General features: G+C 36.2%; 1 protein-coding gene and 1 long non-coding RNA gene across 2 annotated transcripts; both read left to right on the forward strand.

The window, feature by feature from the left end:
* Positions 1-641: 641 nt before the first annotated feature.
* On the forward strand, positions 642-8,376 carry LOC131791522 (adhesion G-protein coupled receptor D1). The gene is given in 18 exon segments (XM_059108858.2): positions 642-905; positions 1,441-1,800; positions 2,092-2,126; positions 2,425-2,617; positions 3,014-3,121; positions 3,272-3,359; positions 3,540-3,630; positions 3,852-3,901; positions 4,517-4,655; positions 4,838-4,932; positions 5,310-5,412; positions 5,776-5,926; positions 6,290-6,371; positions 6,804-6,870; positions 6,955-7,037; positions 7,324-7,444; positions 7,648-7,689; positions 8,297-8,376. Coding segments are annotated over 18 exon segments (1,899 nt in total). The 5' UTR covers positions 642-868; the 3' UTR covers positions 8,351-8,376.
* A 2,670-nt stretch (positions 8,377-11,046) lies between these two features.
* On the forward strand, positions 11,047-15,789 carry LOC136281328 (uncharacterized). Its single transcript, XR_010717679.1, has 4 exons — positions 11,047-11,310; positions 14,064-14,422; positions 14,707-14,740; positions 15,603-15,789. It is a non-coding gene; the product is annotated as an uncharacterized lncRNA (long non-coding RNA).
* Positions 15,790-16,148: the final 359 nt, after the last annotated feature.

Here is a 16,148-nt window from a genome sequence, read left to right on the forward strand (position 1 = left end):
TATATATATCTTTTGGTCTTTCAGTTAAGGATACCGAAAAAAAAGGAAAAAATCTCGTGGCCAGAAGGAAGTTTAACTTTAAAACTTCCCCTAGCAGATATGATAAAATATTCATTTGAAAATTTGCCTTTTCGCAGGTAAAACGTGCTCAACCTCATGACAGTTCGTTATGCAAAGTTGGAAATTCGGTTTAGTTTTCAATAGGGCGCCAACTGTGTTGAACACTCTTTGTTTTTTCTTTCAATTCTCATTTATTACTCATCTGTCCATGGCAATGTCATTAACAGAAAAACAGCAGCAATTAAAAAAGGGTACCTAACTTAAAGGTGAATTTTAATTTTGAAATATTCCGGAAAAATATTTTGAAAACCTATGACTTGTCGTCCGTTATTTTTTATTAAGAGGGTAGCAAATTTGAAAACCATTATGTTCGTGTTAAGGGGAGGTTAAGTCGGAAACAGTGTTCTGGGCGACAAAAATGTCGGTTCCTTTCTTATAAACTCTGCTTTGCGCAATTTCTTACTCAATTGCCACCTGCTGTTGCCCGTCGGTTTTTCATGACACTTTCCCATATTAAAAATAAGTATTCGTGTCATATCCCGGTACTGTCTAAATTCATAAAGTAAATACGGACACAGTTAGTCAGTTTAGTGCCATCAAACTCGAGGACTAAAGTTTTAAAAGCTCACGCCGAGCTTGGTCACTGCTTTCTTCTTTGGTGTTTCAAGGTTTAGCCTCTGGATATAGCCTCTACCCAAAGTCACCGACAAAAAAAAAAGTACTTTCATCACTGTTTAACGACACAGTGATCTTTAAGACACAAAAGGCCGGATTCGTATTTGAAGGTTCAAAGCGATCTCTAGCCAAAATGTTCTGGAAGATTCTCTTCCTTGCATTCTTGATTGGTGAGTATGACCAAGCAGTATGGTAACCTTCTGAGTTGCTTGTTTTTAGTAAACTTGACGTTTGAAGAAGGCCAGTGGCGCCATGATGTACTACGCATTGTATTTTAATTTATATATCTAGTTACAGGGTCAGTTTGTCGTTCATCTAATTCTATTTGTACTTCAGGAACATATCCTACCTACTTAAGACATTATTCGTTCATCCGTCGAGTATGAATTTGTTTCTTTTGTTTTTTCTTCTGTTTTTTTTTTTAGAAGGGGAAGGGAGGGAAGGGTTCCATATCTTATTTATATATGCTTATCAACTTGTTTTAATCGATGTCGGCATCAAAATGATGATTTTAGTACTAATTACTTGCCGCTGAAAATATTCTCGCTGTAGCCAAAGATTTCCGTGGTCTCTTGCAAAGAGGTACCTGAAGCAGGCTATTGCGGTTAAAGTCTCTGTCACAAAATTAATTTTATCATCGGAAGTTGGGTACGGTGAAGCATTTTCTTATGAATTTAACGTTTTTACCTGCGTGATTACTTTCAGGTCATAGTTACCAGTGTCCCAAGAATTACGGAAAGTTGGAACTTAAAGGGGTAAAAGATACCTGTCAGCGAATCGAAAACGGAACCGATCCGCCTTGGTTAAGAATCACCTGTCATCTTTGGTATCGTTGGTATTGTATCCTGACGTGGTGCAGAGACTTCGCTTTTTGTCTCAAGCAATCCGTTGATTGGCAAGAAGAATGCACTAAGAGTATTAATCAATTCAGTTGGGGAAGTCGTTCTAAAAATATAAAGATGGAGTCTGTAAACGGTGGCCCATCATATAGTTTTAACTTCCAGAGATGTTATGAGCGAATCTACATAAATATAAGGTTATTCAATGGCACAATGCAAGGAAATGGTATGTATAGGGTTTTTTTTTAATAAATTAAAATCAATTATTATTATCTATTTTCTCATCGATTTTATCATTAAATGTATCAGTCTCTCTGGTCACCCGATAATTCCTTCATTTCTTCGTTCATGTGAGAATTAATACTTTGAACCACTCATTTAACAATTTCGTGTTTTCCTCACTTCGCAATTGACTCATTTATTCAATTGTTTTACTCAGCCATTTATTGCTCTTATTTATTCAAATTAATGACTTATTACCTTTTAGCGTATATTAATATGTGTCCTTTCCACACAGGTGCTACGCCAGGAGTGGAAAGCCTCCCTAAGGAGGTATTCTATTTATATTCCCTTTTTATTTGTTTTTGTTCATGTTTTACAATACATCACTTTTGTGACTACTAACTTAGTTCCTGCCCTATGTATTTATAAATCACATCATTATTGATCATCAAACGTATTTCCGACAAACCGATTGAAATTTCACGCATAAAAAAGAGTATTTGCTTTGTTGATTTCATTGGGTCAAAGAAGAATTGATGTTAATGGCTTGTTGCGCATCCTGACATTATGATTTTGGTATGGTTTATCAATTGTTTCTTTGAATTAAATCACTTCACTGTTTGCGTAGGATATCTTCAATTCTTCAAACACCATTCTTCAGCGTCTTACAAAAGAGATACGCAACAAAAGTCAACTAAAGCAGGAAGAGATAGAGGACGTCTTTCTTGAATTGACCTCTTTGGAGACATCCCTGTTGGAATACGGACAGTATAACCTCAATCGCACAACAAGTGAATTGAATATGAGCAGCATACACATGGGTAAGGCACTTTCTAATATGATAAGTACATTCGACATCAGGGTCCCTCCGGTTCAAGAGATGGCGATGGAAAAGTGTTCATCGCACAAGATAGCCTTACCACAGCATTCTGAGGCAATAAATCTGTAATTCACTAAACTAATTATCACTGTTCTATCGCTAAACCCCCTCGAATTTTGATAGAAAAACTGATCCTCCTTAAAAGCTTTAAGGAACTTTTCTCGCTCAATGACATTATTACCCATTATACTTTGTTTTTAAATCGATCTTTCTATTTTTATTATTGTTCTTATTATTAGTGGTAGTATTACTATTTTTACTATATATTATTATCGTTATTATTATCATTATCATTTTCATTATAATCGTACCATTTTCTTTTATTCTTTTCTCCAAGATGTTCTTGTCAGGAAAATCTCCTACCGAAACCACAGCCACCACTTTCGTCTGGAGGAACCTACGGGAGAAAATCTCCTAATCATCCCATCGGCAAATTTGGACAATGGTTTGAAAATTTAATTTTTTTAATATGCGGTATTTAGACGTTTTGTTCTTTTATCGATCCATATATTTATGTGTTCATTTCGATTTTTTTGTTGATTTAGCATAATTTTCCACAATTCGTGTAATTGTTACATTTTTATCTCTTTCCCAGGTTCAGTGATACTCGGAGTGATATATAAAGACCTCCATCAACTATTTACTAGAAACCAACCAGAGAACAGTACCCTGAACAATCCAAGGTCTCCCAGATCTGAATTATACTTACTTTTCACATTTTTGTATACATAAACGCTTAGTTAATTTCTTCAAGCCAAAAACTGGGCGGTTTTAAGCTAAACAATGTATATTTATTTGTTTTATTTATGCTTGGAAATGTGCATTTGAAGTTTAATAATTCTGACTTTAATGCTCCGAAATAGGGAAGTCAACTCCATTATTTTGGCTGCCACAATAATTCCTTCGCCCACGAGACTACAGGAAAATATAACTTTGAAGTTCAAAAACATGAAGGTAGCATGAGATATGATTTTCTTTTCATGATAATTTTTACTATACCGTGTCTTTTCTGGTTGAGATCGAGTCACTGTCTGAAATGAAACTCGCTTATTTTTAGCCTACCTGCGTTGCTTTATGAATTCGGATTTCGTTAGATTTCGATATGTAGTCCACAATGCGTTATGTTATGTATCTTTCATGAATTATGTTTTTTTGCTATTATTCCATGATTTTAGAATGTAAATAACTAGAAAAAGTGTATGTTCTGGAACATGATCGATGAGAGGTAAATATAGCTTGATTGTCTCTCTACCTTTTTTTTTCTTCTTGTTCAAGTCATATCATGAGGCTAGCATTGGGTTGATTAAGTGGGAATAAGGTATGATTTATGCTTACCAGTTTCTTCTTGGTCTGATGCGGACACTTATATCTGAATGAAGTCAAGCTGCGAAAGAGTTCCAGTAAGCTAAATTGTGGTGCCCTTTGTTCAAATTTTTCACATGAAGCTCTCCACGCGTGAAGAACAAAGTTTTGAGAAATAGTGAATGCATACAAGTACTTAACCATTTAACTCCCAAGATCTCACTATTAATTCTCCTAAATGTGTGCCATACAGTTCTTGTGGTGTTAGTTTGGAGAATTTTGTATTGGATCTACTCAAAATCCCCTAACTGATAATCTTTCTTATTCTCATCACTTGTCTGCTTGAAATTGTATTGATATTGTACGGAGAAATTCTGTATTGGTCACTCGTGGGAGTTAAAGGGTTAAAAGGATCATCGTCTAACAGTCAAAGTTTGTCACCTCGAGTACTCATAAATATTATTGGATATGGGGCTCCGTCCCCATGATTTGCACTAGAGTCTTGCTTGATCGATAAATTATCTATTTTACGTTTCAGTTCCATTGGCTGGTCAGGAGAAGGGTGCTACGTCAAATCTACTGATGCACACCAAACAGAATGCACATGCAATCATTTGACTCATTTTGCTGTTCTTCTGGACACATCATCTGGTACAGAGACTGCCGATATATCAGAGGTAAGTGTCACCACAACGCCTGCAACTCCCCTGTACGATAATATCTGCTTGTATATTCAAACAAATACGTATTAGTTTAACATTTTAGTTTTTAATGTAGAATAAAACTTGATTAAATTGATGTATTTAGAGTTTTAAATCTTTTGAAGTATTGTTATTGTTTATATTTCCCCTCGTTAAAGAAAGACGAAAAGAACTTGGAAATTCTCACATACGTCGGGCTGACCCTTTCTGTTATTGGAATCACATTGACGATAATCAGCTATCTTACTCTCACGTGAGTAAAGTGGTTAGAAATTAGAAATGTATGTCAGTCAGAACAGTAAATAACTGAACGAAAAAAGTTTCCACGTACGCTGAGTTCTGTCAATGGACAAACAGAAGTGATTATCGTGCAGTACTAACCGATTTGCCCATTGTTTGCTTACTTCTTCGAGCTTTATGATGACGAGAAGACCTAGAATCATTACCCTTAACAACATACCTATCTTAACTTCTACAAAAGAAAGAAAGGGTAAAATTTTGGAAAATAAAGGGAACCAACAATCACCTTCATTCTTAATAAAGAATATCTCTTTTATGTATTTTTAAATGTTTTTTCCTTTTCTTTTCTTTTCCTTCTATTTTTTTCTTTCGTTTTTGTTGGCGTGCCAGAGACATGAGAGGACCTTTATCCCAGATTCGAGTGAGTCTCGTCACTTCTCTTGGTGCAGGACAAATCATGTTTCTCGCCGGGATTGGAGCGACTGGGAACAAGGCAAGAATTCTGTGGAAATTGAAATATTTACTGTTCAGAAACGAAGAGGCCAATTGACACGCAGAAGACTGCGATAAATATCAACTTCGAAGAAAATGAAACTAACGCGGTTTAAAGGCTTTTCGAACAGTTTTAAGTACTTTGATCGTGTTTTTTAGGTCGAATATTATTTTTCTTGTATTTTAGTGAAAACGGCTTTTATGGTGAGCGATGCGTCCTCGAAATCTCTCTAGGCTTTTGGATGCAACAGGAGTCAAGACGACACGCCTTATCAATATTTACGATACAAATCAATCATGTATGTATCATTAAGGCAAATTGCAAATTAACAGAACTTTCCTCTTTCGCTTTCCATTTTCCCAGGGAGGTTGCCTTACAGTGGCAGCCCTTATGCAGTATTTTTTGATGCTTGCCTTTTGTTGGATGCTGGTCGAGGGAATTTACCTCTACCTGTTTGTTGTGAAAGTTTACAACGTTGGCGACAAATTAAGAATGTGCCATGGAATTTCATGGGGTAAGGTACTCTGTGGCTATTAAAATATTTAAACACTTTTAATTACTAACCCTTTGTGTTTTTACAATATAGTTACCTATGTCTCATAAGTCCAACTAATTTAGGTAGCAGTTTCTTCGAACGATTTGTCTTCGATTCTCGCTCACACCATATTATCTGTGCGTCCTTGTTCCGTAAGGACCCCTCTCCGAATTCAAGAATACGGGGCCAGGAACATAATCTGTCACTTATATTGCATACTTCAGTCCTAAATATCCCTGAATAGCGGTGCTTAAGATTAATATCCAATGTCGAAAGGGAAATTCTACCCTTGACGGGTGGGAATAAGCTAAGTTTCATGTCTGATTTTTTTTAATCCTGTAGGCCTTCCCGCGCTCATCGTTGCCATATCACTAAGTATTGCAGCTGGAAAAGATGGGATCGAAAGTTTTGTGGCTGAGAAATAGTGAGGAGAATTTCATTGTACTGGTCTAATGTCATCCCACCCAGCTTTCCAAGAAGTGATCTGACGCAAGTATTTTGGAAAACGAGCAACTATCTTGTTAGAGCTGAACCAAATACACGTGTGGATTAAAAAATAATTATTTTCCGTTTTTATGTATTGGCTTACTGTTATTGTGTTTCGAGATAGAAAACCTAAAAATTCTGAGTCTGAAAATCGGTTTTAAATCGGATTGTTCAGGCTGCAATTATGGATTCCATCAGTCAATATTCTACAGAAAAGGCGCGATCAACGCATTCAATGTGTGGAAAATCCATATTGGTATGTCAAGTAGTCATTGACAAACAAAGCATCTATTTCTAGTTTTGTTTCCTTTTCGTTTTTTGTTTTACTTTGTTTATTTACTATTATCTTTTATTTCTTTTTTCATTAAAGCTGCTGGATGTCTTCTTCCAATGGCCTGATCTGGATATTTATAGTATTTGTTGTGCTGATTGAATTTGTGAGTGAAAATAACCAAGATTATCATTATCGAAACTAAAAAAATCTTTCATGGGGCTCATATAGGTTTATTTCCTTCTTTAAGTTCAACATTCTGATCCTCGGGCGGGTTATCAAGGAGATGGTGACTATGCAACAAGAGAAGGACAAACATAGCGAGCAAATAAGGTATGGTCTCCACCATAAAAGGAAATCCGGTTTCAGGAATATTGGGTCTTTGAATCAGCTCCTTCTCTTAAAACGACAATCTGGAATCTAACCTTTTCACAAATCTACCGAGGAAGAGTCCGAAATCCGGAACAGTAACAACGAGAAACCATCTTGATAGAATTACTACCTAATAGTGCTTTATCATCAAAAATCACATCATCAACAACCCCATGTTTTGCTTTGTTTTTTTTTTTTTGCTTTATGGTTGTTGTTTTTTATTATGTTTTGTTCTGTTCTTTTCCAGACTTGGTGTCAAGGCATGCATAGTTATGATTCCTCTGCTGGGGATCTCGTGGTTATTTGGGTTATTGGCACCATCACATAAAGCTTTCGCCTACATCTTCACGATCCTCAACTCTACACAGGTAAGATGTAGATAAAGGTCGGTGGAGATCAAAAGATGTTACATTCTGTCAGATGCACAATCCCGGGAACCTTGGGATGGTGTTATGTTGAATTCATTACTCTGCCAGCTCAGTGGTTTAAAAATTGTTTAAATCTGGTGAAATCATAATCAACTTATCATCGTCATAATTAAAAAACTTCTCACTTCTATTTAATTCAACAGGGTTTCTTGATCTTTCTTCTTCACTGCGTGAGGAACAGCGAGGTCAGTGATTTATCGTTAAAAATTGCATCACAATGTCTGGTATTATATCGATTTTTTTAAATTACAGTGGAAACCAGGAAGTTCTATTTAATTTCGATGTCATATCAAAGAAATTAAGCCCTAGTTCGAAGGGCTCGTCCCTAGATCCAGACTACCTGGACAAGCAAAAGCAACATGACAAAACGAAGCAATGTAGGACCAAAATTATCATTATATTCACTTGCTCTGAAGGGTTTGAAGCTCCACACGTGCACAGGAGCTCCGTTCAAATTCCCGTGTCTGAGGATGGGGGTGTGGGAAGAATGGAGAAAAGACATGGGTTCAGATTGGTCTCTCTTACGGCGTAAAATGTTAGAATATAAAGTTAATGTTGATAATATTTCCTAAGCACAAAAAAGGAAGAATTATACGCCATTTTTTTTTTTCATTTTATATCGATACCTGTCTAGATTAACTCCAGATTGCTGAATGACGTCAAATTTAGTTGTGACTTGTAAAAACTGGCTGTTGTTGAAAGCCCATACATCATAAAGTCAAAGAAAAAAAGAGTACGACTTACAAACTCCTTGAATGCAATAATGTGGCTAATTTAACTTGCACTTTATAGGTAAGGACTCGTTTTGAAAAGAAGGATTCAGGCCATCTTCCCAGCTGTGGATGATGGGACTAGTACAAAAACGAACATCCGTTGTGCCCTCGGAAGTAAATGAGGATTCCACAGCCATTGCTGGCGTCCAGAAAATAAAGGTTCAGCCACTGAGTAACGGCGAAAAAAAAACTAAAAAAGTCCGGGGAGCTAAACCTCTGTGTAGTTGTCACTTTGGTTACATTGTACATAACAACTCTAACTTCGTAGTGCGGCATATAGCCAAGGAAAATATTGTAAGTTAGGGAATCCGGAAGCTAATTATTTAGACAATATCAGAATAGAACTCTTAAAGAAAAGCCACGCAAACAAAAACCAAAACAAAAAAAAAAACAATAAATTAGGGGAAGAACGTCGTTATCTCTAGTGACGAAAGTTCTAATTGGAGGCTTATGCCGAACCTTAGGTTGGACTTGTCAGGGCGTTTGTCCCCCCCCCCCCCCCCGGTGAACCAGATCCCCGTGTCTGAACAAGAAAATATGGGACGTTTAGATTTGATATGCTATTTGTAGATGCATATGCATTTTGAATGGACTGTGCTAACTGAATATTACCAAACGTTAGAGGCATTTCGTTTGTTCTTAGAAATGTTTAGTTATTGATGAATCCATGGTATGACATTTGCATATGCTTCAAAAAGATTGGAAACGGCAACAGATAAAGCTAGTAATAAAAGCTCTCCGTGGCGATTGAGACCATTGTGATCTTAGGATGTCTCTTTACAGCGTTAGGTCTGTTCTCCTCTATAAAAAAAACACCTTCGGCGCCCCCTGTCCCCCCCCCCCCCTCCCTTAAGGAAAACGAAGCAAAGTTTTAGGCTTGGTAATTTGGTCGATATAGTCTCTTATCATCGCTTTAGGGGTTACTGTACTACCTTCGCTCTGCAAAAACAATACAAGGATAGGATAAATGACGGAGTTGTGATGACTTATCGTGGCTTACGCATGAGTGGGCCATCAAAGAACGGACGTGGCGTGGCTGAAGGAAGAAGTTTAACCCAAACAATTTTGCTCCCTTCATCTATGTGCACGTTTATAGACCGTCTGTCTTGTTGTCACCTTTCAACAAAACAAAAACAAACAAAAAAATCTGTACAAAAAGCACACAAAGAACCAAATGCTTTTCTAGTCAAGATAGTGATTGGGCAATTGGGATTATTTACCGTGCTGCATATTTTTCCTCCATTGAATGCGAGCCGATAACGGCGATAAAATCAACCGTCCTTGAGACACTACGTGTTAGCGTTACGAGCGTTTAAAAATAAAAGAATGGTAGAATTAGAATATCAGGTATGTTTTCTGTACCGTGTCTATATTGTTTTCTGTTTGATTAATTGTCGGAGATCCGTTGGTCATAACCACAAATTCTAATTTGATATGCATGCGAAAACCGAAAAAAATATTGAACCTAAATGGAATGCTCTATTATGGAAAACCTCATTTTTTTATAAAGCCTTTGCCACCAGTGTTTAAGGCGATATTGATCTACCCGTCATCCACCTGTTTATGTACGTAATTATGACAATTTGACATTGGAGATGTTATAACGAACCTACGAGCTTAAAAGCTAAGTTCCTTTTAGGCCATAAGTGGAAAAGATTCGGACTCAAACCGTTTACAGTCTCACTCCGCACTAAGTGAGACTTGCATCAAATCATTTTACATCGCTGTGTAGGGCCTAGGTGAAGCAGTCTGAATAAGCAATATTTCGAGAAAACTAAAGCTAAAAATAGAGTTGTGAGCGAAAGAAGAAATAACAATTTATTTAAATGCTAAAATATGCCAGAATTTTTCATTAGCAGGTTTATAATTGAAGGCCTCGCACACGTTTGATGACGTTGGGAAAAGAAATAGCAATGATTATCACATCCTTGAGTCCGTCTTAATTTTTCGTTTTCTCCTTTTCCTCTATATCCTTGACCTAATAATTCTCGTTTTGCCGACATTTAAAATGAAATATTTTATTTCCTTCTAATACCAATAGAATAAGAATTAAAATCCTTATTTTATCCTTCAATTGCTATCTGCTGTCAACTTAGTTAATTTGTTGTCTTTAAAAATGTCTATATTCGTAATAACGCCAATCAAATAGTTTGAGGAGTTAAATCTTATAAAAGGTTTTTACTTTTCAAATTGTCAAAGGAAAAATATAATTTTTTTGGTCTTTCATTTAGGGGTACAAAAAGAAGGGAAATATATTGTGATAAGAGAATTTCCCCCTGGTAGAAATGATAAAATATTCATCCATTCATGTGCTCAACCTCATGACAGTTTGTCATGCAAACTAGGAAATTCAGCCCAGTTTTCAATAAGGACACCTATTGAGTAGAACACTCTTTGTTTTGTTTTAATCCTCATTCATTACACATCTCTCATTGGCGATTTTGTTAACACAAATACGCCAGTCTGCGCCTAAACTATGGGTGAATTAGAATTTTAAAAAAATACCGGAAACAGTGGTGCGACTCATTGACTTGTCATTAGCTATTTCATATTAAGAAAATAGCAAGTTTGAAAACTATTTTGTTGGTGAGGAATTTTATTGGAAAAAAGTAGCTAGGGTGAGAAAATTTTCGTTTCCTCTATAACGAACGAACACAATGAAAAAAAAAAATCCACCTGCTATTTTCCATGACACTTTTGGGTATGAGAAATAATTATTCTTGTCATGTCTGCTATTGTCTCAATTTATAAAGTAAATACAGACCCAGCTAGTCAATTTAGTGCCAACAAACCTAAGGAATAATGTGTTAGAAACCTAACCTAGTTTGGTCTCTGCTCTATTCCTTGTTCGCTCAAGGTCGAACGTATCTCTGTGTCTAACGTCTACCCAAAGCCATTGAAAAAAAGATTAATACCTTCATCACTATTTTCAAGAGACGGTGATCTCAACAATGCCGAATTCATATCTGAAAGTTCGAAAGGAAACCCTAGTCAAAATGTTCCGGATAACGGTTTTTCTTGCACTAATGGTTGGTGAGTATGAAAAAGTAAAATGGTAACCTTTATATATGTAAACTTTTAAAAAAGTCGATATGTTAAGTAGGCTATTGGTTCTATGTTGTACTTTCAATTTCACTTGTTTTTCGACGGAGCCCTTTAAAGCTCTCTTAGACGCTCTTTAAAGGAAAAGTACGGTATAGAAAATTTTCATTCTAGTGAAAGAACTCTTCCTTAGGAATCCGAAAATAATTCCCGTTTTGTCCAGTTCGGAACGGAACCCACACAAATGCAGTTGAAACAAACAAATTCCAATTCGCCAAGCACTGAGACGTCATTTGTGGTAAAATTGATATCCTAAGCTAACAATGTTCGACAACGGGAGACTTCCTGACGCTCTCCATGTAACATGAGGCTCTGTTTATATATATATCAAACAAACTTGGAATAGGAGACCTCCTATATCAAAATTTTCCAAGGTAGGTTATGTGATAATTCTCTAAAGTACTCTTACTTTCAATTTTATCTTGTTCACTTCCATATTTAGTCAGAATTTTCAAAAGCAAAAGAGTGAATTTCCTTGGTCTAGTGACCTCCATTAGGTAAACAAAGCATACAAAGCTATTAAGGTCTATTTACAATTTAATCAAAACTATAACAAAATTCTCGAACGTAATTGGTTATCATGAGCCCGATTTGAGCACTTATAGGAAAGTGTACGCGTCATGCTTGTAATTGGACAGTGTAATGGGACGGTTTACGCGTCATGCCTGTGTAAGTGGACAGAACGCGTATCCGCGCGCTATTGTCTCGCATTTCCCCGAGTTAACTAATGTTTTTTTTTTCTATTGTTTTTTTTTTTTCTAATATAAAAACGTATATCTGATGTCTAGTTTCTTTCTCGAATTTTGTTATAGTTTTGATTAATTGGTAACAGGACTTTGTGTCGTCCAATTCTGTCTACAATCATACTCTAATTAACAAATCGGACTCCCGCTTCGTGGTCGTCCGATTTTCTTAATCAATTGTATGATTACAGACCGAATTGGACTCCACTCATCATTACCATTATAAATATTGCGGTGAAGTTCACCCTTGGGTCAAAAGATTACAACACCACTTTTAATATAAAGGCTGACAATCAACTGCCACTGTTTTTTTTTTTTTATTTTTTTATTTTTTTTTTTTTTTTTTTTTTTTTTTTTTTTTTTTTCCGGTTTGCATCAGACTAGCTTGCAAACAACTTTAGCGTTTTGTTTGGATGAGGTTTGCGACAAATGTTTATTCTGTCGTTGCCTACTCATTTGACAGATGATCTTCGAGTCTCTCACTTCTCACTTGGTGGTTGCCAACAAGGGCTATTCTGAAAACATTGGCTGGTAAACACACAGGTTCAAATGATCCGTGCTAAGTAATACACTGAAGCTTGGTCCTTGCAATTTCAGCAACAATTCACATCACTCAATTAGCAATGTGAAATAAATCCGTCGCGGGCACTGCGCTGTTCTTTAGTAAAAACTAAAAAATGAATTAATTACCTCCGATTCCAGATCGAGTCAATCGCCAAGTAAATTCATTTCTTGACAGCATAAATTCTTGTTTTCTGATGGCATCTCATGACAGTTGCCGAAAGAGCACCACTCGCAACTTCCAAGTTGTGAGCGCGTAAATGTGTTCTCCTTTTATCTTTTCCTGAGTTTCTTCGTCAACAGCGATTGCTTCTTCTCCTGAAGCCGAGCTATGTTGCGTCTCAAACATGAATGGGCGTATTACACCGTCTTGATTAAGATCCATGTCGAGAATTGAGTCATTATCGCTCTCTTCGCCGCTGTTTTCTTAGTTTTTTATCCTTCTTAGTCGAGGTTACAATGCTTGATCATCGCTACGTCATAACAAAGATAGAGGATTTTAAATTTTGAAATCTCAATTTTTTTAATCGTGATTCCTGGCGACAAAAACACAAAGCATGTCAGGAACTTTTGATCTAGGCAAACTTTTTACAATACGTACTTTCCCTTTAAGATAATAATGATAATAATAATAATAATAATAATAATAATAATAAGAAGAAGAAGAAGAAGAAGAAGAATAAAGGTGAAAGCTATTTCTCTAAAACAAAACGATCAGTTTATTAAACATTCTGTCTTTTTGTTTGATCTATATCTATGATATCTATTTTTATCCGTCCATTCATTCGTTCTTTCAGTTATGGTTTTTTTTTTTTTTTTTTTTTTTTGCGGGGAGGGGATGTCAGGTGGTCCAATTTTTCTTTTTTTTTTTTTACTTTTTTTTTTTTTTTTTTTTTTTTTTTTTTTTAAGTTAACTTACTAATTCATATCACCTTTGCACTTCTTAAGTATAATACAAAAAGAAACCTTATGTTTTAGCAAAGTATTACCGTCAAGTACCGATTACCTGTTCTGTGCTTTGGCAATATACGTATAGACGTGTGGACGATGGCCTCTTGTGTTTAGGTACAGCTGTGTGATGATTTCCGTTGAAATTTACGCACTGAACCCAAGGATACAAAAGAGTATGCCCAACGATACTTGAAACAGGCTATCGCATGGATATGTATTTCTGTGCTCTTTTTAGTGACTATCGCATCGTCTTTATCGAGCAAGTAACTGAAATGAATAATGGGAATTGTGACAGTCACCAACGAATGTTCTGCTCCCTAGTAATATCTAACAGGAAATTTAAGCTGAAAAAGAAATGTTTAAGTCGTCATTGAGAGTTAGGTACAGTCAGGTATTTTCTCTCAAATTTAATACATGTTTGTTTTTCAGGTCATAGTAACCAGTGCTCCAGAAAACACGAAGAAATGAAACTTTCGAGGATAAAAGACAACTGTCCGCGGGTTGATGACATAACTGAGGAGCCTCCGTTAAAAATCAAATGCCGCAGAGGGAATTGTGCTGAGTGGTGCGAAACCTTCGGTGATTGTCTCCAGCAATCCCTCGAGTGGCGGAAAAAATGTGCACGGAAGTTTAAAAAACTCTTTAGGGGACATCGCCGGACAAAGATCAAGGGTGAATGCCAGAGGAAACCATGCATCATATAACATTGACGTCAAATTTTGTGGGATGGAAGAGTCGTTACAAAGTTTACACCATTAAATTACTTGATAGCGTATCGCAAGAAAATGGTATGTAAAGGTTCCTTTTGTTTTAAACATGAGATCATTCCTCATTAAGAATTTCACTAATTTGTTTATTCATAAATCCATCCGGCCGTCCGATCTCTCGATCGCTCCTTCGCTCTTTCGATCTCAGTCAGTCATCGATCAATCTCGTGTTTTCCTTACTCATCAGTTTACTTATTCATTTATTTATTTTTATTTTTTTTTTTTATTGCCCTCTCGTTTATTCAAATCAATAAACCATCTTTCGGGATTATGATGAGTGCTACTTATACGTCCTTTCTACATAGGTGATCTGCAAGAAGGGGAAACTTACGCAAAGAGGTACTCTATTTATGTTTTTGAAAAAACATATATCGCTTTTAATTTTTTGGGTAGGAAGTTAATTCTCGCTTCTTGATATGCCTGCATAGATTACGTCATTTTTCATCGTGAAACTCCTTTACGCAAAACTGTCTGCATCCCCACAATTGACATGAAAAAGGACGTTGCTGTTTTATAACGGAGGCAATGCAAATGTTGATATTAACGCACACGCAGACCGTAATAGATATGATGATGATGATAAAAAACATCATGGGATCTATTTACAAATAGAGAAGCCTTGAGTTTGCTCTTTTTCTGTTGTAACGCATGCAGGAAGCAGTAAGGCACGAGAAGTGATCTCCTATCCCCCTCTCAGCCCCCCCCCCCCCCTCCCTCCAATACACTAGCTACAATAAGCCAATCAGAATCCTTGTCAGAAAGGTTCAAACAGTCTGATTGGTTGGACAAGGTGTCATAAATGTCAAACCATCAAAATTCATAAAATATCAAAGTTCTGCAATAGATCACAACCTGGAATAATTTAGGCGCTGCTGATGTAATTTCTGATGCTTGCTTCACTGCGATGACCGGAGACTGCCTTGACGATCTAGCCGCGATGGACCTCAGCATGATCGCTTTCGCTCTGGCACCGGCTTGATTTGTATGAATTTTAACAGTTATGCCAGTTTGGCTATATTTCTCACAATTCCGTTTGTTTTGTTTTTCAACACGAAACTTAAACTAGATGCGAACTTTTGTGTGATAAGGTTTATAATTCCCTTTTTAAAATTAAACCATTTTACCGTTTTTTTGAGGATTTGCTCAGCTCTTTGAAGTTAGTTGCCCTTTTTAAAATTAAACCATTTTACTGTTTTTTTAGTACTTGCTCAGCTCTTTGAAGTCCGTCACTGAGTATTATTCCGATGAGATACGCAACAAAAGTGAAGATAAGAAGGAAAAGATAGAGGAAATGTTTTTTGAATTGACCACGTTGGAAACATCCTTGCTGGAAACTGCACAACTCAAATTCAATCACACAACAAGCGAATTTAATATGAGCAGCATTTATGCAGGTAAGGCATTTTTTTAATATAATAAGTATGTTGAACGTCACTGTCGTTCCGATTCAAGGGCTGGCCATGAAGAGATGTCCATTACATGAAAGCCTCGCAATAACATTTAAGGACAACATAATTATACTAAGCATGATAAAATAAACTAGTTCTTACTGTTCTATCTGTTTCGATTAAAACCTGATAATTTTGTTTTCTCTTAAAAGGCTTAGGTAACCTTTTTCCCCTATCAAGTCAAACTGATCATTTTTATTGTTGATATTACTAATTGTTATTATTGATATCATTTTTACACCTTTCCGTTAGATGTGTTCTGGTCAGGAAAACTTTCTACCAAAATGAAAGCCACTTTC

The sequence above is a fragment of the Pocillopora verrucosa genome, chromosome 5 (genome assembly GCF_036669915.1).
Source record: "Pocillopora verrucosa isolate sample1 chromosome 5, ASM3666991v2, whole genome shotgun sequence".
NCBI lineage: Eukaryota > Metazoa > Cnidaria > Anthozoa > Scleractinia > Pocilloporidae > Pocillopora > Pocillopora verrucosa.